The sequence below is a fragment of the Mus musculus genome, chromosome 9 (genome assembly GCF_000001635.26).
Source record: "Mus musculus strain C57BL/6J chromosome 9, GRCm38.p6 C57BL/6J".
NCBI classification, from domain to species: domain Eukaryota; kingdom Metazoa; phylum Chordata; class Mammalia; order Rodentia; family Muridae; genus Mus; species Mus musculus.
Genome location: NC_000075.6, coordinates 57,056,853 through 57,084,514, shown reverse-complemented (window position 1 = coordinate 57,084,514; position 27,662 = coordinate 57,056,853). Strand labels below are relative to the sequence as shown.

At 46.1% G+C, this 27,662-nt stretch overlaps 2 protein-coding genes and 2 long non-coding RNA genes across 16 annotated transcripts in view; 2 read left to right on the top strand and 2 right to left on the bottom strand.

Moving 5' to 3' along the window:
- The window catches only part of Sin3a (transcriptional regulator, SIN3A (yeast)), a 56,378-nt gene extending 43,854 nt beyond the window's left edge, over positions 1 to 12,524 (bottom strand). For 2 of the 13 annotated variants that reach the window (XM_006510893.4, XM_030244150.1), the window contains exon 1: positions 12,299 to 12,455. The gene's annotated coding sequence lies outside the window, so the exon portion shown is untranslated. Of the gene's footprint in view, positions 1 to 3,312; positions 3,421 to 7,884; positions 8,165 to 10,244; positions 10,732 to 12,298 lie in introns of those variants that run through there. The other 11 variants (NM_001110350.1, NM_001357754.1, XM_011242683.2 and 8 more) reach the window with 10 other exon arrangements.
- Positions 8,466 to 9,312, top strand: 2700012I20Rik (RIKEN cDNA 2700012I20 gene). The gene is made up of 2 exons (NR_152107.1): positions 8,466 to 8,557; positions 8,672 to 9,312. It is a non-coding gene; the product is annotated as an RIKEN cDNA 2700012I20 gene (long non-coding RNA).
- Positions 12,525 to 12,548: 24 nt separating the features above from the next.
- Gm10658 (predicted gene 10658) lies at positions 12,549 to 27,618 on the top strand. Its single transcript, NR_045886.1, has 3 exons — positions 12,549 to 12,906; positions 26,714 to 27,246; positions 27,377 to 27,618. It is a non-coding gene; the product is annotated as a predicted gene 10658 (long non-coding RNA).
- Ptpn9 (protein tyrosine phosphatase, non-receptor type 9) overlaps positions 21,707 to 27,662 on the bottom strand; it is a 67,841-nt gene continuing 61,885 nt past the window's right edge. The window contains exons 11-13 of the mRNA NM_019651.2: positions 26,654 to 26,804; positions 24,454 to 24,661; positions 21,707 to 23,570 (exon numbers count right to left, since the gene is read on the bottom strand). Coding sequence (NP_062625.2) covers positions 23,356 to 23,570; positions 24,454 to 24,661; positions 26,654 to 26,804 — 574 coding nt within the window. The 3' untranslated portion in view covers positions 21,707 to 23,355. The remainder of the gene's footprint in view (positions 23,571 to 24,453; positions 24,662 to 26,653; positions 26,805 to 27,662) is intronic.

The following is a 27,662-nucleotide window of genomic DNA, read 5'->3' as shown; positions in this document are numbered from 1 at the left end:
AACTCTTCTGTACATCAGGCTGGCCTGCTTCTGCCTCCTGAATTCTGGGATTAAAGACATGGGCTACCACTGCCTAACAACATCTAGGTTTTAAACCAGTAAAATCTAAAGCTAAGAAGTAGCAGCCAAGCCGGGCAGTGGTGGTGCATGCCTTAATCCCAGCACTTGGAAGGCAGTCTTTAAAAAAAAAACAAAAAACACTGAAAAGATGGTATTCAGAGTTACTTTTTAAAATTATATTCCTTTGCTAATTTCCTACCTCCAACTAGTCACTTTCCTTTTAGAAAAACAGCCACTCCTTTCCTTCCAGCCTTTAGCATCCTTCATCCAGACAGCAGATAAATACTTTCCAAGCATCTCTCCTCCATTCTCTATACTGCTTTCAAAATACACCTCAAGAACTGGCGAGATGGCTCAGTGGGTAAGACACTGACTGCTCTTGCTCTTCCAAAGGTCATGAGTTCAAATCTCAGCAACCACATGGTGGTTCACAACCACCCATAATGAAATCTGACACCCTCTTCTGGTTCGTCCGAAGTCAGCTACGTGACCAGAGCAGGCAGAGGTCCTAAACATTGAATTCTCAGCAACCATATGAAGGTTCCCAACCATCTATACAGCTACAGTGCACTCACATACATTAAATCAATCAATCAATCAATCAATCAATCACACCCCTCAAATGTAAACCTCATCTACCACTCGCTTCTCAATAGTTTAAATTCAACCCACGGACCTGGAGAGATGGCTTGGCTTGGTGGGGAAGAGCACTGGCTGCCCTTCTAAAGAACCAGGGCTCAATTCCCAGCATGCACATGGTAGCTCACTACCAGTCTGTCACTCTGCTCCAAGGGCATCATGGCTCAAGGATGAGGGTTACAAGAACTTTGGGACTAAGTTCTTGCCTCCCACCCGGCTAAGACAGGGTTTTGCTCCACCAAAGCTTCCTCTAGGCTAGCTGGTTCATGAGCTCCCAGGAGACTGTCCTGTCTCTACCTCCTGTCTTATGGAATTCTGGGACTACAAATGCACACTACTATACTCTGCTTTTCACTTGGATCCCAGACTGAACTCAGGTTGTCAGGTCTGTGTGAGAAAGAGCTTTACTTGCTGAGCCATCTCATTGGCTTAGAAGCGCTTAAAACATAGAGTTTAAGTCAGTTGGTGAAGGTGCAGGCCTTTAATCCCAACACTTGGGAAGCAGAGCTCTGTAACTTTTGAGGCCAGCCTAAGCTGTACAAAGAAACCCTGTCTCAAAAGAACAAAAACAAAAGTATAGTTTATTTTGTTGTCAGGTATTCTATGAAAATTTAAAATGTGCCCACTTTTTAACTTACCCAACCCACTTCTAGGTCTCTGACCTACACTTCTGCCAAGTTTAACTGCTGCAGCAGACTACGAGATGCTGAGTTAGCTAGGCACTGGCTAACTGAGCTACATCCATATTGTGGGAAACTGAACAACTATTACAAATACCAGTGCTCTTCGTCAAATGAAAACATGCTAAGTGAAAATAGGCCATACAATATGTACACTGTGACCTCATGTATGATACACACACACCATTCTCTTAGTACTAGTACAATCTATGTCAAGTACTTGTGTTGAGTATACTGTAATCTCACTGAGAAATAAATCAAGAAATTAGACTTCAGGGGCTGGCGAAATGGCTTGGTAATTAAAAGTACATACTGTTCTTGCAGAGGGACCCGAGTTCTGTTCCTATCAACCATTCAGGCAACAGATAAGCATCTGTAACTCCGATTCCAGGGAATCCAAACTCTTCAGGCCTCCCTGAGCTCCTGTACTCATGTGAGGGTATACACAAGCACACACACGGACACAGACACACAAAAAAAGCCTCACGAGAGCTGGAGAGAGGAGGGCTCAGCAGGTAAGAGGACTTGCGATTGCAAAGAGGGCTCAGCAGGAGAAAATCTGATTTCCAGATGATGCTACCCCTCCCATCAGTGATACTGCAAGATGCCTAAGGACACTCAGCAGCTTAGACAAAGTCTAAAGTCCAGGACTTTCTAGTCTCTCCTGGAGTGCTGCCTTCCAAATGCAATGTACCTCCCCCACCTCCTACAGATAAAGGTCATTCTTAAGACACTCAACAATGTGTGGTGAAATCATCCGTCTACCTGCCTTTTCTGACAAGAGTGTGAAATTCTTAGGAACAAAGACTGTTGTACATCAGCCCAGAGTTATTTAAGCAGGTGGTCAATTAACGGGTGCTGTCTCAATTCACTCTCAGAATTCAAGTCTGAATCTCTTTTTCTAAGATGTATTTATTTTAGCAGGACAGTGGCACATGCCTTTAATCCCAGCCCTCTGAAAGCAGAGACAGATGGATCTCTGAGTTTGAGGCCAGCCTAATCTAGAGAGATATCCAAGGCTACAAAGAGAAATCCTGTCTCAAAAACAAACAAAACAAAAAAGATGTATTTATTTTTGGGTGCATGTCTACCTATGAACCATTTCTGTGCCTGGATACCAGAACAGGGTTTTGGATCATCTGCAACTGGAATTACAGATGGTTGCGTGCCACCATGAATGCTAAAAATTGAACCTAAGTCTTCTGGAAAAGCAGCCAGTGCTTTTAACCACTGCAACATCTCTCCACCTATCTCTCTATCCCCCAACCTTTTTTTCTCAAAGCCAAAAGCTTTGACACGGATAGCTCCTCAAAATAAAAACGATTACTACATTACCACCTCTGAATAATGATTCAAAAACTAAAAGCAAGGATTTGAACAAATTCATATGCCATGTTCCCAGAGAATTATTCATAAGCACAAAGTAGGGCTGGAGAGATGTCTCAGTGGTTAAGCACCCCTGATCTTTCAGAAGGACCAGGTTTAGTTCTTAGCATATACACGGAGGTTCACAACAGTTTGTAACTCTAGTCCCAGAGAACCTGATGTCTTCTTCTAGCCTTTTTGGGCACATAATACAAACACATACATACAGGTAAAACATACATAGAAAATGAAAATAGACAAATAAATCCACAAGGTAGAAAAAAATGCCAACTAAAAGATAAATAATTGTGGTATATATGTATTTAAGGGAGAGAAATTCTGACATACATTACAGTATCAGTGAACTGGGAGGAAAAAACCTAGGTAAAAGACATCGCAGTTCAGGCTAGCCTGGACCCCAGAGTGAGTTATAGGGCAGCCAGGACAACACCACATCAAGTGGTTTATAACCATCTTCACCACAACTCCAACATGTCTGGTCTCCAAGGGCATCTGCATCCACATGTATAATCAAAATAGAAATTTATCTTTAAAAAGAGAGACTTACTGTTTCATGTGTGCAAAGGTTCAACTGTGAGAGATGAATGAGTTCTGAAGGAGGATGGTGGCGAAGGCTGCACAAGGACGTGAGTGTACTTAATGCCACCGAACTGAACTAAAAAAGATGAGAAACTTTACATCATAATGGTACACTTTATGTCTTGTATTTTTTATTTTAGTTTTTACTATTTATATTGGGGGAACCATGCATATGTGACAGAAGCCTACAATGTGAGTCTTAAGAGATCAAACTCAAGGTTTGGAAACATGTGTTTTTTAACTGCTGAGCCAACTTTCTAGCCCACAATTTGTTTCTTTATAAGTTAGGATTTCTTTCATGTCCCCTAGCCTGGTCTCAAACTCACTATGTAGTTAAAAATGACATTCAACTTACTTCCCAACAGGCTTGTTCCCCATACCTGGTCTTACCAGGTGGTGGAGGCTGAGCCCAGGGATGTAGGCATACCAGGCAAGCACTCGGAAAGCTTTGATTAAACCAGAGATAGCTTTCCATCATAAACCAGAGATAGCTTTACACAGCTGAGGACACTGGAGGCCTTCACCTGGCTGTTTGATCACCTGTGTAGACTAAGCCTCTATGTGCTACTTTTCACAGTCACTCATTCCATGTTCTTGAGGCAGGGTCTTGTGTAGCCCAGGTTGAGTCACACTCCCTAAGTAGCCAAGGACTGCCTGAACATTTCTTTATCTTCCTGTAGCTAGCTCCAAGTGCTGGGACTACAGCTATATTACTCTATGTGTATGATGTATCTATGTGGGCACTCATACAAAAGTTCACCTCTAATCGCCTCCAGGGGTCAAACTCAGCTCTTCAAGCTCTAGGAGCAAGTGCTGTGCCTACCGAGCCACCCTGCTGTCCCCATTTAGTCTATATTTGTGTATATGCAAGCCAGCTCAACCTCAGACATCACTCCAAAAGTCCATTTTCCAAATAAGCTCCTTTAATGCCTGGGGGTTAGTCTAAGTGGGCTAGCATCAGGGATTCCCTCTACAATGTACTGCTCCCAGTGTTAGTTCAGGCCCAGGCTGCACTTAGATTTCCATGGCCAGCTTTTCAAGCATGTCCCAGGAATAGGACGTCTTCTTGCTTCAGCGGCATTTTTACTGACAGGTACTTCCCCAGCCCTCACCTTGTTGTCTTTAAATGTTTAATTTAGTTATTCTTAGAAAGGTTGCACAGATGTGATAGTCAGAGGACGGCGTTCGGGAGTTAGCTGTCTCCTTCCACAGTGGATTCCTGGGATCTAACTTAGTCTTAAGCGATTGCGTGGCGGGTGTCCTTACCCATTGAAGAAGCTACCTCATGAGCCACCTTCACTTGTAAAGCATGCATTTCAAAACAGAGATGTAACCCTAGCTGAGGCCAAGACAAGAGAATCACTGAGTTCTAGGCAGGCTGTGCTCCAGAGCAAGTTCAGATAAACGAGCAGCCCACCAATCCACAACTCAAAGCTGCCACAAAACTTCAAAGCTACATGGGTGTATACCACTAACAGACATCCATCCATACATGCATGCACATACAATCAAACACATTAGCGAATGAGCAGTGCCTGGCAGTACCAGGTGCAGAGTCCAAGTTCAATAAATATAAACCCTTATTACAAAAGGGAAGCTATTATTTGAAAAACCAAGCACTATCTTTTTTTGAGACAGGGTTTCTCTGTATCGCCCTGGCTGTCCTGGAACTCACTCTGTAGACCAGGCTGGCCTCGAACTCAGAAATCTGCCTGCCTTTGCCTCCCGGGTGCTGGGATTAAAGGCGTGCGCCACCACGACCGGCTCAAGCACTAACTTTTTAAAAGAACATTCAAAAGATATAGTTTGACATACTTTTAGTGGGGGGAAAACACTATACTAGATTACTGAAGACCGTGAACACAACCTCTGAATTCTAAGTAAAGTTTCCCGGCTACAGCTGCCCTGGGTAACCTTTCAGGATATTTGCTGCACTGTCAAGATGGCTGTGCTTTACCAGGAATCTTGTCAAATACCAATCTCAAGTCTTAAAAAAAGAAAAAACTTCCTTATGCACACGACTTAAGGCCTGAATTTAAAAGTATTAACAGTTTATTTTTCAAAGCTGTATTTCTGTTATTTTTCACTGTGTGTATGGATGTGGGGGTGTGCACCCGTGTCTGTGTCCTAGAGGCCGGAGGTGTCAGTACTTGGAGCCTGAGATACAGGTTGACATGGTTGCTGAAAACTGAACTCAGGTTTTCTTAGAGTAATACTCACTCTTCACCACTTAGTCTGCTTAGCCTCCTAAATGCTAGTATGCAAAAATAACAAACGTATACTGATGGATAGGAGAAAAAAAACAAGCAAAAACAAGGTTCTTGAAATTTCAAAGCCTAGGACTTGTGACTCCAGTACACAACCTATTATACACATTCTATAAACATAAGAATTATGCTCAGCAGTGGTGGCACATGCCTTTAATCCTAGTGTTTGGGGGGCAGAGGCAAGCAGGTCTCTTAGTCTGAGTCCAGCCTAGACTACAGGGTGAACTCTAGGACACCCAGGGCTAAACTTTGTTTCAAAAACAAGAAAAAAAAAAAAAGGTATGAATTAAGTCATCTGATTTTCCAAACTGTACTTCAATTGGTAAAATTAACTATGGGTTGGTCAAACTTTCCTCAAAGCCAAAGAATTCTCTTCTAGCGTTTTAAGTGTACTCCATCTGTAGTACATCCAAGTCCTTATCTTTTGGGCTCCACCTCCATTCTGTTACCATGGCTGGTGTCACTTCTTTAGCTGAAAAGTGAATATTTAACCTCTTCATTAAGTACAGCACAGGGCACAGTTTTCAGCCTCTACTGAACAAAGAACAAATCCAGAATTTAGCTTCAGAAATTACACATGACTATGAGATTAGAGAGATGGCTCAGTGCAGACTGCTCCTGTAAAAGGACCTAAGTTGGGTTCCATGTCAGGTGGCTCAGAACCACCTGTTATCTCCACCTACAGGAGATCTAACATCCTATTCTGCCCCCCCCCACACACACACACTTTAACATAAATCTTTTTTAAAAGTGGTTTACACATACTCAGATATCAATACATAAATTAAGAATTCGATGTTCACTTTTCATGAAGTTCTCGAGTAAGATCATCTAATATGGTTACATGTGCAGTAAACCAACAATGGCCAAAGTAACTCTCTAACACAGGCCGGTAAGCTATGCTACACATAGGTTTCATACAGTTCAACCTACTTAGTATCTAAAAAGAGCAACATGAAGCTTTAAGGACTAGAAGTTACATAAAACCAAAAGAGAACACAAAATTCTAAGTTACCTTTGTGAAACTAAGCTTATGTAACAAAACCTTCTGTAGGTGAAATCAGTCAAGAAATCAGAGTATTTTACTTAAAGAGAGTTAAATCTTTGACTTAAAAAAAAAAAATTTAGCCTTGGGGTATAGCCTAGCGGTGAAGCAATGCTTATGTGCCCTAAACTCACTCCATCACTTACAATCATAAATTCAATACTTTCTCTAGAAATAAAATCTCAGATTTGTTAGGAGCTCAAATGGTAAACTGAGTTTAAAGTCCTAAGCTACCAAAAATGGTAGCAATTTTTAGGTATCAACCCGTAAAGGCGCAGTAGCTGAACATCAAGGGAACTCCAGGGAAGGTTGGCGCCCTCCACAATTCCAGTCCCTGATCACTCTGCCCCTCCCCCACCGGCCACTGTCGGGGAAGCAAGGGCACAGCACCAGCCGCACCCCACCGCAGACACTCCAGAGAGGACGCTGAGTATCTCGTCCCAATAATTACAACGAAGAGGAGCAGCTGACCACGCTTCTACTCTCCCTAGCTGTTAAGGCGCCATCCATGGTGTGTGAAGCAAAGTAGAAGACTACAGCTACGGGCCACGATGCCCCAAGCAGAATGGATGAAGAAGCCACAGCATAAAGTCCGGACACCTCCACCGTTCCCAGTCTACAAGGGGCCCTCCCACCCACGGGGATGCTGGGAGGAGCAGACACGGAGCCCTGACCCCCTGCCAGACGCCACAGCGGGCTTTCCCCAGCTCCTCTTCACTGCTAAGGAGGCGGAAATCCCGGAGGGGGCGGGGCGGGAGGGGCGTGGCATCACAGCCCCGGACGCGCCTTCCGGCCAACCGGATCCCGCTAAGGCGGGGGAACACAGGCTTCACGCCCCCTCGCCACCGCGCCCTGAAAGCCACACGCCGGGACCCTCTTCCCGTCCCGCACGCCCCGCGGACCCAAAGCAGTTCAGCCAGTGGTCCCGCCCATAAGGGAGAAGGGGCGGGGTCACAGCCGCGGGCCTTTAGCGCGAGCCCGTCCCGCCCCTTTCTCCACCACCGCACGCGCGCCGGCCCCGCCTCTGATCGGCGGGACTAGGACCCGCCCCTCCGTGCGCACCGGGACTACGCTCTCCTCCCCCTCCCGCACTGAGTGCGGCTCCGCTCCGCCCCCCACAGCCACGCACGGGAAGCCGAGGTCAGCCCCCCCGAAAAACACACGCCCTCCAGTCCCGGGTTACCCGCCACCCAGCTGCTGGGCGGACCGCGGTGCGGCGTGCTCTCACCGCAAAAGCTCCAGCCACTCAGCCTGTGCGTCGCTCCCGGCGTGAGCCTCGCACCCAGCACGGAGGCCCCGGAACGGCGCGGGCACAGGCCCGCAAGAGCGGACTGGCAACCTCCTTTGCGCCCACGAAGCGGTCACAGGCCTGGGTGCCCAGACTGGGAAGGAGGGAGGGAGGGAGGGAAACTCTAAGGGGGGAAGGGGAGGGGGGAAGATGGAGAAACCGTCTCTGCCGCCTCTACCGCCGCGGCCGCTTCTCTGTTACCCGGGAAATCCCGCCCACTCTCCCGGCCCGCCCCGCCGAGGGAAGGCTTAACCTCGCTCCGCCACGGGATATATTACCCATCCGTCAATGGTTTAGCCAATCACTATGCCGCAAAGACCTACTCCCGCCCTCTTCCCTCGCTGGGAGGGGAGAGCGAGCCGCTCACCTTCTCCACGCCCCTATTGGCGGGGAGAGTCCCTAACTCAACCCCGCCTATTGGAGACTGATTGCCGAATCCCTCCTCCGGGCTCTAATACTATTGGAGGAAGAGGAGTACCTCTTCACATCTCATTGGAGAGTCTCACATATCCCTCCCCATACCGCCCCAGCCACAGGCCTAACAAATCGGCTCCCGCCTCCGCCGGTCCCTGCATTGGAAGACTACCTTTGCTTCTCTCATAGCCCCAGGAAGGTAAGTAACCAATGTGGGGTAAAAATGTCCTTAAGTGAGGCCGACTCCACCCACTACACGGCTGGGCCAGGCCCCGCCCCCAATGATCTGATTGGACTATCTTGGCGCCGGTAGGAGCCGCCATTGGACACGGCGCCGGTCCAGGAAGGAGACCATTCCGCCCTGCGCGAGGATGCTGAACCTTAGCAGTCCTTTTGTGGAATGTTTACACTGGAGACTGAACCTCAGCGTTCCAAGGCCGGGATCGGAGATGGCGGGGAGCTCAGCGGCCGAAACCCGAGGCTTTGAGATTTGAAAAGGAAAAGGCAGTAGTATTACCCGCCGTGGAGAATTAACCAAAACAATGACAGAAAGCCTTGTCCTTCCTACCCACTTATTTTTACACTTTCACGGTCTTCTAAACACAGCCATCTGGAGCACTCAGCAGCTACTTTCAGCAAGCCGACTCCAAAATTAAGGTCTGGAGCTCTAATCTGATCCAAAAGCCCAGATATTACTAGCTGGTCACTAGGGCTGACTGAATACTGTGACACTGGGACAACCAGAATCTGCAGCCCTCAGGGGGCGGAGATAACCCAGCGGAGGCCTTTAAATGTCACCGCCTGGGCAAGCCTCCGGAAGGCGGAGCATGAAGGGAAAATGTATACTCTATTGGTCGGGTAGATCCAGGGACATTTTAAACTGGAGGAAGAGAGGCTGAAAACCTCACACAGACCACTGCATAAATAAACCTTGAGTGTGCACTTACGTTCACAGAAGGAGTAAAAATTCCAGATTGTGTGAAGGATATGGTCTTAAGAATGACTGTTCAAGGGGAAGGGCTGTAATCGCAACCATTCGCGAAAGGGCAGGAATAGTCTGAATTTAGGAACCCTAAGGCCAGCCCTTCAAAAAAAAGGGGGGTGGGCATTCCTCCTTAGCAGAGTGAGTTAATGGCGGTCTCTAAGCCTTCTGGGTAAGTAACAATGCCTGAACACAAAAAGTGCTTTGAAATACCTAGTTCTTGGGCTGGTGAGATGGCTCAGCGGCTAAGAACGCCGTCTGCTCTTCCAAAGGTCCTGAGTTCAAATCCCAGCAACCACATGGTGGCTCACAACCATCCGTAATGGAATCTGATGCTCTCTTCTGGAGTGTCTGAAGACAACTACAGTGTACTTACATATAATACATTAATTAATTAATAATAATAATAATAATAAAGACCTAGTTCTTTTATTTATTCACTAGTAAGGCGTGGGCCCGATGCCGACCTTGCTTTGGGGAGGCTTTCGCTGTGCCATGAGAGGTTAGGTGGGATTAGTCTTACCGCATTCTAGAGCAAAAGGGGGAGAGGGAACCTCCCTAGAGTCGAGTGTCCCCAGGAGATACGACACCGGGGAACCGTTTCGTAAATCCAATACTGTCCTCCTGTAAATCCTGCGGAGACTGCCATAAACAAGTGTTGGCAACAGGTGGGTCTAACTCCTAGGATGGCTTCACGGCGTGAGGCCATAGTAAAGAGTTGTGAACTCCAAGAGTGGCCGACAGGTGGGAGCAGCCACACCGGTAGCCAAGCCAAGCCCTGTTCCAGGACAGTGCTCTAAAATAAGAAAAACTAGCCAAACCGTTCCAGGCTGAAGTAGCACTCCAAAACTGACAGATGCCTATCCTTAACTGAACTGCCTTACCCACCAGGCTGGGTACCTACCATACAATGTACAGCACTCCCACCACGGTATCAACAAACACCCCCGAATCCTTGCTAGAAATGAGCCTCACGGACTTCCCTTGACTGCAGCGACCGAGGTATCGTAGATCTTGCCAAAGGTTCCATTACTAGGTTGTCATAATCTTAGATTCCGCCGACTAAGGATCAAGATTGCCTTGCACAAGGAATTAAGGATGCGGCCAATGTCCAAGCTTTCTGAAACTTAAATTTAAGGAAGTCAAGGGGCACGGAGAAAAACAGCAAAAGTTGATCGGGCTGGAGGGTAGAACTCATTCCCTCCCCTCCGTGCAGCAGCCCTGGAGCGATGCTTTCTGGAGTAACAGCGCAATTGTCGGGCTTCACCTCGAAGGCTAGCCGATCCCTAGACTCGGAAGAATCTTTGTGTGCCTCCAAGGCTTTCCCCGCCCCCCTAACTAAGGGCGCGGAGCCTGAGACTTCCGGGCGGGAGGGAAGTTGCAGGGAGCTAAAAGGGCCTCAACCATGTGCTGAGCGCGCTCACGAGAAAGGGGGGGCAGGGAGGAGAACGTCTCCTCCTAGCTTACCCCAGAAGGGGAAGGCCTATCCAATTCGCCAATCAGAAACAGGGACGGGGGCTTGTACCTCACGTAAGCCCCAGGAATCCTCCCTCCGCCCTTCGAAGAAAAAAAATTTTAGCAACTTAAACTCCAGTCCAACCTCCCGATAGGCGGAGCTCTAGAGAATATCATCCAATGCATACACGAGAAGGGAAAGAGGGACTCGAATCCAACCAGTGAAAGACAAGAGAAGGCGGAGCCTCTGGAGAACCCAAAGTGGGTGGAAGAGGAAATGTCCCCGCCCCTCTCGGGTCCCCTCCAGGCCGGTTGCACAAGCTCCCTGCAAGAGATAGTAAACAGTCTTGGCCAGGCAATGGAGGCAGAGATGGCCGCGCATTTCGAGAACTGGCCCTGCGCCTGCCCTCCCCGCCTGCACCGCCACTGCACGCAGTTTGCTCCGGTGCCCCGCCTCTCGGCCCGCAGCCGCCATCCGGCTGACAGGCGCGCCCCTCCCCGCCCGCTGATGCATTTCCTTTTCCCTATTCCAAGCGTGGAGTCTGTTTTCCCAGTTTCCGACCTTCACTGCCCCTTTCAGGCCACCCCTTCGTGAGCGCGCGCGCGCACAAGGCTGCCCCCTCCCCGTACGCGGCCCTGTGGCACGCAGCGGCACCTCGCGGAAGAGGGAGCCCCGGCAGCACACACACTACTCAGGGAGGGGGAGCAGCCGCCGCGGCCGTGAGGTGGGCGGGGAAGGAGGCAGCTCCATGTTTGCGAGGGGATCAGCTGGGGCCGCGAATTGAATCCGCCGAGTTCCTAGAGCTTTTCTACACTCAGCAAGCGCTCCACGCCGGACCGCAGTCTAGCCGGTTCTGCAGCCGAGTACTTGCTAAAATGCCGTGTTCGGACACACCGGCAGCTCCCAGGCTAGTGGCTGGAACCTCTCCCGCCCCAAGTCTCCTCCGGCAAATACAGCCATTGCCCCCGCCCCCAGAGTCCTTAACAACCGCGGGCCCACGGTGCCCGCGCCTCCCCAGAGCGCGCCCACGACCCTTCCAAGTTTGCCGGCAGAAGCAAACGCTCAGGGCGGCCACTGCACTCGCCCAGCGTGGTTAGCGGAGAAAGACCGTGGGGCCCGGCTTGCTCTTAAACTCCAGCGGTCGACCAACTCCGGACACCGTGAGCTCGGTGGGCCCGACTGGCCAGGCTGCGGCCGCCGCCCCCTGCCGAGGCCGCTCGCCGCAACCAGGGCCCTCTTCCCTCTTTTTCTTCTTTATAATTATTTTTTAAAATATTTTTAAAGCATTTACAAGAGCAGTTGGTCTTCTGCTGGCCCATTCCCCAATGAGCTTCCTAAACCTATCGAAACCGACTGCTTGGTAAAATAAATTGGGCGGCGCGGCCGGCGCGAGGGCGACCCAGGCCGGGCCAGCCCCCTCCCCACCGTTCCAGCCCTGCTTGGAAACACACTACGAGCGGGCGGCGCCAAGCGCTCTCCTTCCTGGCCTGCCCCTAGCCTACCTCAACCGCGGGACTCCGAGCCTCCCCGTAGCTCTGTCTTGGGGACTGCAGCACCCACACAGACTTTGTGCAGCCAAAGCAAGCGACCAAAGAACTAGACCCCCAAAATACCGAAATTGGGGAGACCAAATTAAAAGCAGCTGTTTAACATACCTCCGGAACCAGGCGAGGAGTCCTGAATGAGAGGGAACGCCCCCCAGTATCTATTGGCTTTCCTGCGTATACGTCAGTCCCAATGGGTCCGCCTCCTCTCTCTCCCCGCCCCTTCCCCTTCATTGATCGCCCCTTGCCTCCACCGAAATAAAAATAAATAATTAAACTATCCACGAGTAAGAGTCGCCTCCAAAGCAGAGGCTCTTACATCTCTCACACCGCCACTTGGAGTTTTTCGAGGACTTCGGACTTAGGCCTTTTGGGATTTGGAGTTCCGCAGGGTGGAAGCTAAAGGAGGTGCATCTTAACTACACGGCCCCGGTTTCCTTCACACACAACCCATTTGGAGCTGGGTCTGGAGAAACCTGTAACAGTCTATGGCCCTACCACTTGGACGCATCATATCTCAGAAGCTAAACAGAGTCCGGCCTGGCTAGCATTTGGTTGGATTAGAGGTAAGTAGCGATTGGCTGCAACGTCTAGACTTTCCTGGCTGTTAAACGTGTGTCCAGTCTACATTGTAAGGTGCCTTTCAGCCATGAATTCCGAAAACCTGGAAAACTGGCACTTGTCTGAGCCGCTATGGGGTGTGAATCAGGTATTTCACTCTGTCTGCTATCTAGTGCAATTTTAAACTGGCTGGAATATTCACGATATCCTCCAAACACTCAGATGCTTGCTGCAGGAAGTAAGGCGAAGTCTTTCCCAACCCTATCTCTCTCTCTCTCTCTCTCTCTCTCTCTCTCTCTCTCTCTCTCTAAGTAGATCCACAGTCATTTCAACATGAGTAATTCTGTTTAGCTAGCAGTCTGAACAAAGAGTGCCACACACACATAGCAGGCACAGAGGCTGTTGGACTGGTGAGTTTACTGGCAACAAAGGTGCATCTTGGATTGGGGAATAGATTGGGAAAAGCAATGGCAAATTTGTCCCCTATTCATCACCTAGTCCAGAAAAGTCTCCTCATTTTGAGCAGCCCTCAGATGAAGCTCTTAACTGCCTCATTTGCTATTTATCAGTAACATATTTGTTCAAAAGAGCTGAGCAGAAAGCACGTGGTTTGAGCAAGAAACTGTTTTGTTGTTGTTGTTCCATCCTTTTGCTTGTTTTGTTTTGGAGACAGGATGTCATGTAGCCCAGACTGATCTCAAACTCATAGCAGATGGCATTTTCTCCTGCTTCAACCTCCCCAAGTACTTGGATTCTAGCTGTGCATGACCATATCAGCTTTATGTGGTTCTGGAAATCAGACCTAGTACTTCATACATGCTAGGCAAGCACTCTTCCCATTTAGTTACAGCCCAGCCCCCAAGAACCACTTATTTTGGAGGTCATTGAAGAAAGGGAGTTAGCTTGGGTATCAGGTAGGATATGAACAGGAAAGGATTCTCTGGCAGCTGGATGACTATGCCAACAACCTAGTTATTTATAAGAACTTTACAATGCTTTATATGGTGATAAATAAATGCCTGTCATCTCATCATTTGGGAGGCAAAGGGAATAAGACCTTGAGTCCAAAGCCAGCCTAGGCTACAGAGTGGATCTCATCTCGTTTAAAGAGAGTCTACTTGAGAATAATCCCAAGGAAGAGGAGGCAGCTGGCTCAGTGTAGATAACAGAAGAGGTAGCCAGTGGCCTTCTGTGGTTACTAGATGAAAGAGGGTTGGCATAGCCAGTGTTGTGTTCAGGTAAATCTCTTCCTAGTTCAGGGCTTCAGTTCCCAGAAAAATGAGGGAGAGCATGGGTCTACAGAGAAGGGGTCCTTAAAGATAGTGTTAGGATCCTTCCCTGACTGGAGTCCATGTGGAAAGCTGTCACTGAGGGAGACAGGACAGGTGAGAAGTACAGACTTAGGAAGGGCAATGGCATTCCACCTGGTATACAGGAGCTAGAATGTCTGTGGTAGCTGGAAAGAACTGTGTAGTGGCAAAGGCCAGGTGATGAGGACAGTGGGTTCAGTGTGAGGCCTGACACAGCCGTGAAAGTCAGTGTTCATCCTCTCTAGAATGAGGATCAACTTTTAGCTGAAGGCATAAATAGATACTGCGTTACTGAGGTGAGGCACAGTGGTACTACAGAGAGAACACTAGTCAGAAATGCTGAGCCCCATTTATGTTGGCTCCCATTTAGTCCACCCTCACCTGTGGCTCAGCCTTCTCTAAGGATAATAACTCTTTCCCTGTTTTGAGGCCAATACAATTATTACCTTATACAGTTTCTGAATCTCAGTGGAGGCCAGAAGCTGAGGCATTTGACTATTATCCTAAACAGCAAGTGGCACATGCTGTAGATAAAGTTACTTATTTTGTGTGTGCACATATGAGCATGAATGCACATGCATGCATATGTGTACCTGTGTGTGCACCCATACAGTATTGTGTGCACCAATGCATAGTTGAAGGATGTTAAGTGTCCTGCTACCAACCCCTGCCTTGTTCCCTTGAGAGAAGGTCTTTCCTGAATCTGGAGCTAGGCTGTTGGTCAGCAAGTTCCATTGATTCTCTTGCCTCCCCATCTGCTACTCCCCAGCTCTTGGGTTACAGGCATGTATGTAAAAAAACCATACTGGTCTTTTTATGTGGGAGCTGGAGAGTTTAACTTGGGTCTTCATGCTTGAGCAACAAGAGTTCTTACCCACTGAGCTATGTCTCCACCCTCATTATGGAGAAAGATATGGCTGATGCTTAGACTTTTCTGAACACTCTTTAGATTGAGATCTTAAGAACATCGACTATACCTAATTTGACTTTGGGGTCTCTGTATTCAAGGGGCACCAGGGGGAACCCAGTAACTGTTTCTGACTCAGTGTTATATGGACACTCAACATTTCTTACTGGCCCACTAGTGAAAGTACAATTGAATGGATCTGGGTGAGCATTCTCCTTGGGAAACCGACATGCCTGTGTGTGAAATACCCTGCGAGTCTGAGGCCACAGACCGTGGAGGGGCTTACCTACATGAAGTAGCCAAGCTACGTTTATCTAAGTCCAAGTCCTGAAATTGTTTCATCTCCCATATGCTGTTTCTGCATACACTCAGGCTACGATCCAAGTCGAAGACTTTGGAGAAAATACTGAGCCTTCCTTCCTGAAGCACACACCTTACCTACCTAATTCTAACAGCAGTTTGTCATCAGGTAGTTCTAGCAAAAGTGTACTCAAAGAAACAGGATTTGTCTACCAGCCACACAGAGACACCAGTCTTTAACTCACAATGTATATACTTGAAACTGTCATCCCAGAACCTTCAGTCTATTTCATGGACATGAGATATGCACACTCTCATTCACAAAAAGGCACTCACTCACAGGACAATGCCTCTTGCCCATCTTCTCTTTCCCACTGCTGGAGGTAAGCATCTGCCACCCATATCGACTTCTATGGGGGCTGGAAGTCAAACTCAGGTCTTCATTTTGTGTGGCAAAAAATGGTTTGGTCTGGTCTGGTCTGGTCTGGTCTGGTCTGATTTGGTTTGGACCAGGTTTCACATGCACCAGGCTGGCCAGGCGTTCATGATGATCTTTCCCAGGCTCCTGAGTCCCCAGTAGTAGTAATGCAAATATGAACATTGTACTTAGCTCTTTTTAACTTTTACAAAATTTTGAAGCAGGATCTTGCTAGTTACCTTGTGGACTTTGAGCCCCCTCTGCTTGTGCTCTTCTTGCCTTAAGATTCAGTTAGGGCTTTTACTCGGTGACTGCTGTCAGAGCTGATTACCACCCCCAGCTCAGCACTACCCAGGAGGAGACTGAGCTCTCACCCTGACTCCTAGGCGGTGAGGGTTTTGAGAATAGCCCTCTCAAGCCCTATGCTGGCCTAGAACTAGGCAAAGATGACCTTGAACTTTTGATCCTTCTGTCTATCCCCTAGATTCAAGCTAGGAGGAGGGGAACCCTGGAAACTATTGATCAGAGTCTGTTTGTTTAACCACTTCCTAGCTAGATTATTTAAGTAAATTGTTTATCTGTTGATTAGTAAGATTCTGTATTACATTGGACTGCTGGAAATTTTAAAATAAATATGTCTAGAATACAGTTAAGAATCCTTCACTTTTTCTTCCTTTCTCAAAGTTACCATACTTCTTTCTTGGCCATTTAAATTCAAAGAAAGTCCCTGGCACTGCAGACATCCTACCCTCAATGGCATGTACTGCATTATTTCTTTTTCCTTTCCTTTTTTTTTTTTTTTTTTTTTTTTTTTGAGACAGAGTTTCTCTGTATAGCCCTGGCTGTCCTGGAACTCACTTTGTAGACCAAGCTGGCCTCAAACTCAGAAATCTGCCTGCCTCTGCCTCTGAGTGCTGGGATTAAAGGTGTGCGCCACCACGCCCAGCTCCTGCATTATTTCTTATTGGAAAGTTGGGATTTTTTTAGTGGGTTTGAAGACTGGGGTTACAGTACCTGGAAATGTCTTCTCCTCACTGAACACCAGTTGACCCCTCAGGGTCACTATTCTAAGTAAGGAAAAAAGATGTAAGAATAGTATATTCCTCCAGTTTCTCTGGTATTGTTTTACAGACCAGTGGTAATTGTAATAACAGGTTCCCCTGTTCAAATAAAATCTGAATGAGAAGCCCACTATGGAAGAGATAGAGGTATAGTTTGGGTTCACTCAAGCCTTTTCCCAGCAGCCCCTGTAGGGTATGTACTTAAGTCAGGAAAGCAATGAAGAGACTCCACAAGATGAAACTGTTGACCTCTGCTCTGCTCTGCATCTGAATGGACCTGAAGGTTTTAAAACAAAACTCTGCAGTGGCTTAGAAAACCACTAGACTTCAGTATGGTTACAGGTACAGAGCAGTCAGTCTAAAGTGGGGGGCCTTTAGTCCCAGAAGCCATCGGGAACATATTAACTACCTTAAATGGTTAGGAAGGCTCCATAGCTCCCACCCTGTACCTATCATTCCTAGTGAGAGTCTATTGAAGTTAGCTAGGACCTCCAAGGCCTTAGCCTAATGCCAAGTTTAACTGAACTAGGAGAAAGGCACTATGAAGGCTGTGGGTAAAAGTAGAGGGAGACTAAACAACATCCCAAGTGCAAAACAGTGGAAAACCCTGTTTGAGGGCTAAGCCTGACCTCCTGGCTGGTGTACCTTCTACTCCTGCCTAACTGTGGCCAGTGGACCCAGGCCCAAGACAAATCTAAGACATAAATTAGGAGTCCCAGGAGGCTTGCTAAGTTCACTCTTTAGTTTTCAGATATCTCTTGTACCATAGAGAAGACAAAAAGACTGATGGGGGTCATTTCTTTCCTTTTCCTCCTCTACTTCCTCTTTTGTTACATTTGGGTTTTTGAGACAGGGTCTCTCTGTCCTAGAACTTGCTATGTAAACTAAAGTGACCTCAAACTCAAAGCAATCCACCTGCCTCTGCCTTCCTGTATTAGGATTAAAGATCTATACTACCATAGTTGGCTCCTAACCTACTTTCTATCCAACTTGGGGGCCAAGTAGCAACTAACTGAGGGAATATTAAGGAAAAGCAACAGTCTGGAGAAAAAAAGGGGGCAGTCTTTGAAAATAGGAAATTGGGGAGCTAAAGTAGGAGTTGATCCAGCCTAAGGAAGGGCCTGATAATTCCAACAAACTAGACCTTTAGGGTCAGTGGACCCATAATATATGATTGCTTAAAAGTAGCCCCTTTGGCTGGGCGGTGGTGGCGCATGCCTTTGATCACAGCACTTGGGAGGCAGAGGCAGGCAAATGTCTGAGTTCGAGGCCAGCCTGGTCTACAAAGTGAGTTCCAGGACAGCCAGGGCTACACAGAGAAACCCTGTCTCGAAAAATCAAAAAAAAAAAAAAAAAGAAAAAAAAAGAAAAAAAAAAGTAGCCCCTTTTACTGAAAGAAGCTAGGACTTGGTTGGGTTGGCTAGGTTAAAACCAACCACTAACGACCTCAGTCATTCTAGAAAAAGCTCTACTTCTAGCCAGTGCCTCCACCTGAGCCTCACAGCTCACCTCCCTCAGAGCACTCTAATAATAAAGTCCAGGTCCTGCCCTTGGGGCTGCCCCAGAGACTCAACCTTTTACGAGCAAGAGCCAGTTCTTCCTGGGATCCTGATACCACATAGTCCACCTGCTACAAGCACCCCAGCACGTTCTATCCCCACTATCTTATTCTTCCATTGACTAGGACATTATAACAGGCACTGGCAATGACAGTTCTCCTAGACTCAAGATGCTGGGGGATCTCTTCACAGGATGTCCTAGCTGTAGGAGGGAACAGAGAACAGAGAGGTTTTCCTTTGTTCGTGTGTGTGTGTGTGTGTGTGTGTGTGTGTGTGTGTGTGTGTAGGGAGGCAATCTGAAGCAGAAGTCTGCATGGTACCACAATGTTCTTCACTCACTGAACACTTTTTCCTTAACTTTATTCGATGTCTCTTGTGTGATGACCCTCACATCTTTGAACACTCTGCGCTTCTCTTCCTTAGACACCTTTAATGCCCATTACCAAGCCAAGTGTGTTGCACACTCCTTTAATCCTAGCACTTGGGAGGCAGGCAAATGGATTTGAGTTCCAGGCCAGCGTGGCCTATACAGAGAAACCCTGTTTCAAACAAACAACTTCAAAATCAAAAACTACAGGTAGGCTTGCACTGGCAAAAAAAAGCTACAAACATCCAGGTATGGTGACAAGTCTCTGTTTCAGTCCCAGCTACATAGGAAGTTCAGACAATGGGAACCCAGAAATTTGAGACCAATGGAGGTAACTTGGTGCAACTCAGTCTAAAAATAACAGGCACAGTTGTACGCATCTGTGATCTCAGCACTCAGAAGGCTGAGCCAGGAGGATTTTCATAATTTCTTAGAAAATAAAATTTTTAAAAAATTAATTAAGCAAGGGAGATGGCTCAATGGGTAAAGACACTAGCCTAGGAAATCTGACCATCTCAGTTTGATCCCTGGAACCTATGTAAAATGCCAACCTGCACCTATAACACCAGCACTCCTATGGGAGATGTGGGAAGTAGAGAAAGGAGAATCACCTAGAAGTCAGCCAGTAAGCTTTGCCTAGAATATGCAGCATGGCACAGCCTTCCTCAACAAGGTGGAAGGCAAGAATGGACTCTCAAAAGTTATCCTCTGACCACCACAAGTGCACCGAGGCAGATGGGTACCCATGTACATGCATGTACTAAATAGGTTTTTAAAAATTAAAAAATTTAGCCAGCCAGGACTACACAGAGAAACCCTGTCTCAAAAAAAAAAAAAAAAAAAAAAAAAAAAAAAGAAAAGAAAAGAAAAGAAAAGAAAAGAAAAGAAAAAATTAAAGAATTTAGCTGGACCGTGGTGGTTGCATGCCTTTAGTTCCAGCTTTTAATTCACTTATGAGGCAGAGGCAGGCAGATTTCTATGAGTTTGAAGCCAGCCTGGTACACAGAGAAAGTTCCAAGACAGCTAGGCCTATGTAGAGAAGCCCTGTAGAAAACCCAATGAATAAATAATAAAAAACTTAAAGCCACCAAAATTTAAAAACATTTTTAAACTAATAAAGATAGCACTGTATAATGGCAGTTGGGGGGAAACTATGGAACCCTTTTTAAAAAACCCAGGGTTTTACTGAATGTCCAGGAGCTATCACTGGCTGTGCCCCGAACTGGAGATATGAGTTAAATAGCCATATGAATGCCTGGATCACCCTGTGTTCACTCAACCACCCAGTGGGTTGGCCTAGGAGTTTGCACCTAAGAACTGGTGCGCAACTTTGAATTGAGCAATCTACAGGGCAAAGGTACAGCATGTTTGAACAAGTAACAGTCCTGAATGACCCCTGCCAGGCTTTTTAAATTGTTAATGCTGTTTCCTATCTATTTCACCAACCCTAAGTATTTCTGTAATCTAATTTCAAATTACAGCATAATCTCTCTGACTCAAATTTCAGAGATTCTGTCTTAATCTGCTACCATGTTTTTTTTCCTTCAGACAGTGTCTCAAGTAGCCCAGGCTGGGCTCCTACTACTGATATAGCCAACATTGGCCTTGAACTCCTGATCCTCCTGCCTCTTCCTTTCTAATACTGAGATTCCAGTACATCCAGCAGTTTAGTCTTTGGGTAAGGTAAGAACATCAAGAATAATGTGCTGGCAAGTGAGGAAACAGATCCTTAGGTTCTCTGGTATATAGAGCCACAGCCACAGCAAGTTTCAAATATTTTCTTCTATCAGTACCTAGTTTTGAGCAGTTGTTGAGAGTGAATGAGTTCATATTTATAAGAGTATCCTGAAAAGGACCTAGAATGTGAATTTCCATTAAATGTTTGCTATTACTATTATTTACAACATACTAATATTTGCATATTGTAGGCCAAGCCACTCCAATGGGGCAGCTTGTCACTGGCTAACAGATAGAAGCCATGTGATGTGAAGAATATCCCTTCAAGGCCAATGCTGATTCCACTCAGATAGAAAAACTAGCAGGACACTATTTGTGGGGTTTCTCTAGAAGCATAAACCCTCTGGAACTATGCAAACCTGAGGCTAGAACATGAGATTTCCTTTTGGGAGAATGTCACCAATCCTGTGGTCTCTCTAGTCTACTACAAGGAACAAGGGCTCAATGTTAGTTTACCTAAGCTGGGAGAAGCAGCCCCTGGGAGACTGAGATAGAATGGCTGTGAGTACAAGGACAGCCTAGGCTATGTAGTAAATCCTGTCTCAAGCAAAGAAACAAACAAAACATAAAAAAAAAAAAAAAAAAAACCAAACCAAACCAAACCAAAACAAAAAAACCATGAACCATCCTAGAATTTCAAAACCAACTGTCCTCTAACAGGAGAACAGCAGCAACAACAAGAAAAGCCCTAAGAGTCTCCAAAGCACCATTCCATTTTCTGATGCTGCTAAGAGTCTGCAGACTTGATAAGCAGATCAACTTGGGTTACAGTAGGACAAATCACTGTTTTTCCCCTGGACCTCACCTTTCTCGTTTATACAGAATTAGGTGAAAGATGCCCAGTATGGGGGCACATGTCTGTAATTTCAGCACTGGAGAATTGGGAGGCAGATGTAATAGAAAGGACAGAGGATATTCATTAGAACTGTGCAGTTTCAATGAAGTGACATAAGAGACAAAGCACCTAGCACTCAGCCTGTCACAGCCTACACAGTACACAAACAGGTGCCGCTCAGAACTTAAGTCTCAGATACTGAAGTTGTGGATCTCCTCCACCCCATACCTCCCCATCTGTCCAGAGCCAACTCCTGGACTCCCTCCTCACCTTCCCGACCCCAGACTGTCAAATTGATGAAACTAAAAGGGTTTAATCATGTTGGTATATTTATAGGTAAATACAAAATTGTACCACTATAAGATATCGCATATGAACATTACAATTATTTACTGAATCTTGACTCAGTCCATTGATGTTAAATACAAAATGAAATGATTGTAAAAAATAAGAATATACACATTCAAAGATCTTATTACAGTATAAAATTATTGAGCTCTGACCAGCTGCCAACCTCATCGTGTGGAGTAAGGGAAGGTTTAGGGGTTCTGTAGGGTTTTGTGGGAACACAGTGTTGGGAACTCTTGATTCCATTCCTGGCGAATCAGACTGGGAAAAGACAGGAACAAGTTGTACGGGCAGTGGACCAGTGATTCCAAGGAACGGACTCATGCAGCCAAAGGGATTATGCTTCATAAAGACATAGACCCACCCAGTTTATGTTTTATAAAGACATAGGCCCACCCAGTTTGCAGTCTAGGATCTGGCAGGCTAGCAGGCAGGGAGAGCTGGGCATTCAGTAGACAAGGAAGAGTTGCATAAAGAAAGGTGTCTTCCAACACAAGAAAAAGAGGCCCCAGTTTGTCCTCCCAAGAAGGGGATTTCATGGTAGGTTCCTCTTGTTCACTCTGGGCTCTCCTTTATTCCTTTTAAAACTTCGTACCGATTACTTTGGACTCTGGCAGCTCTGTAAATTTATTTCTAGCCTTGGTCCCCATCAATGGGGTCATAAGACAGAGTCTGGAATCACAGTGGAGGTCTGTTCCCCAAATCAGCAAAGACAACAGAGAATTTGTTAGATGAAAGACACCCATGCTAAATTGAACCAGTGTTACCATAAGTCAGTATTTTTGGCTCCAACAAGCATAGAGTCCAGAGGGAAAATTTTCATTAAGGAAGAAGACCTGTGGCCCAGGAAAAAAGTATGTGTTTTCTTCTATCACTCTGCTGTCTGACAACATGAGCCATGATCCCTAACCCCAGCCAGTCCAGAATAATCAGCAGGGTCCAAGAAGCAAGGAATGCTGAACTGCAACATAAATCCCCAGAGACTTCTACAAAGAGTATCTGTGTGTATATGTATTTATAGTATACGGCCATAATTATCACAGAGTATATATTATGTACACACATACATATGGATCCATACACGTAAGTGCACATACGTACACACACACACACACAGAATGACAGAAAAGACTGGAATACACGCCCTATGTATAAACGTGCTTGGCACTCGGGACATTCTCTAGAATATGTAACTTGGTCAAGCTTTCTGGGTAGGAAGGTGAATGCTCACCAGACCTCCCTGTCAAATCATAGCAAAGGGAAGGAGGAGATGTCCAGAGGAACTGGGAGATGGGGGTGGGGGGAGGGGTCCTTCCCCACTTACCTCAGGGACCCTGGCAAAAATCAATAGCCACAATTTGGTTTTGATAAGGCACAGTTCGATAGCAGGTGCTAGGAATTAAGAACACATTGCTGCTGGCCCTTTCTAGTGGCAAGTTCACCACATTTATCTAGCCAAAGGGAAAGGCTGCCTTGCGTGCACATGTGCGCTGGGAGACACAGGAAAGAGGTTGATCCATGGCTTCAGCATAACTGATGGCAACCTATAGGCTCAGCAGTGTCCAGGGTAGTTTAAGGAAGGCTGACCAGCAGGTGGAAACTTGTGGAGCAGTTATTGACCGTCCATGGCCAACAGGCTGTGACCAGAGGGAACCATGCCTTCCCTCTCTGCAAACTCCAGAATTGCCTTGTAGCAAAAGTAGTACTGCTCAGGGGTCTGGATACTGAAGGCCCTTTGGGTCCTCATGCGTGACACCGTCTGGAACACATTAAGGGTGCCAAGCTCCTCCAGCTGTGCCAGGCAGATGTCCAGTGAGCAGAAGGTACCTGAAGAAGGAAGGAAATGATCATATGAATGTACCTCACCTATCTTCTTCCTTTTACCAAATCACCACGCAAGGCTGGGTACAAGAATTCAAAGGCACAGGGTCTAATGGCAGGAGGACTTAAACCTAAAGAGACTTCTAAGGAGTATCAAAGGGCATGCTAAAGGCCAGACAAATGAGGGTCTCCTGTCTCTCTGGGCATACACGAGAGTATCAGAAGAATAAGCAGGCAGGTGACACAGGAAGAATATCCTGCTTCTTCAATACCAGACAGTGCAGCTGTACTTCTACACCCAATTTCCATAGCTTATAACTCTCTAGAGGTCTAACACAAATACAGTTCTCCTGATTATTCTCCCAAAGGGACCTCTGAACTAGTAAAGCCAGCAGCTCATACAGCACACATAATGAAGAACACAGAAGCCAAGCAAGATAGCACAAACTGATAATCCCATTATTTGGGAGGCTAAAATAAGATTGCTGAGAATTCCAGGTCAGATTGGACTTCATAGTAAGACCTGGTCTCATAAACACAAACAACGGGTGTCAGGGGACAAGACTAGCACCAGGAGAAGAAACCTCTAAGAGAGGGCCAGCTAATCTCTCTGGGGACCACAATCATGTTGATGACAGAGTTCACAAGGTCAAAAGAAGACCATGATGATTAACAACCCCAAGAACTTGGTTTATAAAGCATACATTTTGGCAAGCAGCATCTCTAGCATAGGAATACAAAAGGACCTTAAAAAGTGATTATCATAGCAGTTTGCCACCAAGGGGATGAGTGAGTTTCTCCTCTAAACACAGACATGCCCTAAGCATTTAGCTCCTCCTCCCTACCCCCACCGCCTCTGGGCACATCACCAGTCTAAGAGGCACAGTACCTGTCCTGCCGATGCCAGCACTGCAGTGGACCACAATGGGTGGCTCAGGGCACTGCCCTTTGGAGCGAGCTCCCAGGTTGCCTACAGCCATACTCTGCTGGTTTCTGACCACTCTCAGGAAGTCAATGAGGGAAGCAGCTGAGGAAGGGACACCATAATCTGGCCAGCTTAGGAACTGGAAGTGGGTAACCTGGCGTTTCTGCCGCTCCTTACGTGAAAAAGAAGCAAGAGTTAATGTCATTCCTGTCTGCTGTCTACCCTTGGCTTTCCAGGTTCTTAAGACTTTAGAAGATCCTGTCTTCTGCTGTCAACTTTCTTCACAATTGATTTTCTACTTCAAACCCAAAGGAATGGCTATATGTTTGGGAAGGCAAATTGCTATATTATAGGATCCATATTTCTTGTTTATTATTGCTATTAATAAGTTATTATTATTGTATTATTTTATTATTAAAAACAAGACAAAAAATGAGCCAGAAGTGGTCCTCCACAGGAAAGGACACACCAACTAATTGTCCAGTCCAAACAGTCAGCTCTAGAACATAATACAAGCATTTATATGGATACAACAGATTATATTTACAACTATATATATGTATATATATGTGTGTGTGTGTGAAAATATGTAAATACATGCAATAACAATTAGTAAAAATAGAGATTATACATTTGAAAGAGCAGATAGGGTTTGGAGAGGAAAAAAAGGAAAGGAAATATGTTATAATAAAGTTATAAGATCAAAAAAAAAAAAACTACTTGGGAGGCAGAGGCAGGTGGATTTCTGAGTTCAAGGCCAGCCTGGTCTACAAAGTGAGTTCCAGGACAGCCAGGGCTAAACAGAGAAACCCTGTCTCAAAAAAGAACCAAAAAACCAACCAAACAAACAAAATCTTCCTTAGAAAAATTTATTGTCAGGCATCATGGAGCACAACTCTATACCACAAAATTCAGGAAGGAGTGGTGGGCAGATGGATCTCTATGCATTTGAGCCCAGGCTAGTCTACCTCTATCATGAGATCCAGGTCAGCCAAGGCTACATACTGAGAGACACTGTCTCGAAATAAAACAGTACCTTATTTATTTACTTATTGACTTAGTTAATTGTAAGTGCCTAGGCATCTATGTTAGGAGTACACAGACAGGCCAGAGAAGGGCATCAGGTGTCCTCTCTAACACATGCTGCCCACTCTTCTGAAGCAGGGTCCCCCTGAACTTGGAGCCAGGGATCCTCAACTAGGCCATAAGCAGAAAGCCTAGTAAGTCTCTTGCCTCTGCCTCCATTAGATCTGATGACAGGCATAAATGGCCCCCCAGCTGGATGCATGGGCGCTACAGTCTGAACACTCGTCCTCATGATTGAGTATAAAGTACTCTAACAGCTGAACCATCATCTCTCCAGTCCCTCAATGTAGTTTTTCTGAGACAAGATTCGTACTGTGCAGTCCAAGCTATTTTCCACCTTGTAATCCTGCCTCAGCCTCCTCTGCAGAAGGATAAGAAGCATGGCTTAGCATACAGAGTCCCAATGTTGAAATTTTTTACTTCTCTTTAATGCCACTCTTTTAAAATAAAAAAAGAGTTATTTATTTATTTTATGTATGTGAGTACACTGTAGCTGTCTTCAGACACACCCAGAAGAGGCCATCAGATCCCATTATAGATGGTTGTGAGCCACCATATGGCTGCTGTGATTTGAACTCAGGATCTACTCAAGAGCAATCAGTGCTCTTAACCACTAACCATCTCTCCAGCCTCTTAATGCCACTCTTATATTGAGGCGATAACTTCATTAGTTCTGAGTTGAGGGTTTTTTTTGTTTGTTTGTTTTTTGAAAGGCGGTTAATGGGAGGTATCTCTATTTGGAGCTTATTATATAGACCAAGCTGACCTTGAATTTATAGATATCAACTTGCCTCTGTCTGGAGTGCTGGGATTAAAGATGGACACTACATAACTGGCTTATCAGTTGATCATCTGTTTATTACCTCCCTAAAGTCCTGCCTATTCCCTCTAGACATTTTCTTTTTTGTGTGTTTGTTTTATTGGAACTCCATACACATACCAGACCGACCTTGACCTCACAGATATCCACCTCTTCTTACTGAGTGCTGAGATTAAAGGTGTGCATCACCACCCTCAATGAGAATCTCTTAAAGGAGCTCCCCTAATTTCAAAAGAGAAAATAGAAACCTGCATTTACCTCTGTGTTGTGAATTTCTAGAGTTGTTTTCTTATAATGGTTCATGTTTTCCACTCCTAGATTAGTCACCGTGAGGAAGCCAAATCGGATCCGGGAGTCTTTTTCTAAAGGCCAGTACTGGCCACATTTTCTCCTGCCGCCTTCCTCAAAGCTGAAGACATACAGAGCAAGTTAAGCCTTCTCTCTTCAACTAGCTGTAAGCCGCTTCCCACCACAACTGCTGAGCTCCTAGGCAGCAATGTGATCTGCACTGCTTCTGAAGTCTGCACTGATTCTTGGCAGAAAAATGACATCTCTTCCTTCTAAACAAGTGTTAAAACAGCTAACATTCTTACATGTATACATTTAGCAGACATGCATTGTACATTCACTGTATCATCTGTCTCCTTCCTGATACTTGGTTGTATTTCCTACATATAGTAGCAAATCCACACTGAGGCCTAGACCTTGGCCACTGCTCAGTTTCTTTCGACGAAGGGCCCTTGGCTGACACAGGAGTGGGGAAGACAATTCTCCCAACTACAGGTGGCTGTTGACAATGCTCTGAGGACGGGAACTGAGGGAGCATCGCTTTTCTTCCCTATCTGAAAAAGGTTATAATTAATGATGAAACTAATAAACTATGAAATTCCTTACATTTGGCAGAATTGCCAAATTTCAAAAACAATCCTTTATTCAGAACTTCCTGCCTTATGTTTCAACCATCTTTCTGTTCCCTTACAGGTAGAGATATTAATGAACAGAAGAGCCATCAAAAGAAGGAGGAAATGGAGAGCAAAGGGAACTGGTAATGCAGTGGCCAGGAAGGCACCTTTCCTCTGTAGACAAGAGGCAGCTTCAAGGTGTGCTGCTGGCATTTCCCAGCACGTCCTTTTGTGAATAAGGCCAGAACCCCAGGATAGGCTTTAGCGCACTAGCCCTGGGTCCCTACAGTTACGGATTAAATATTTCTGCAAGGCTAACACTATCTCCACTGTGTCCTACCATGTTAACTATAGATGTGGCATAG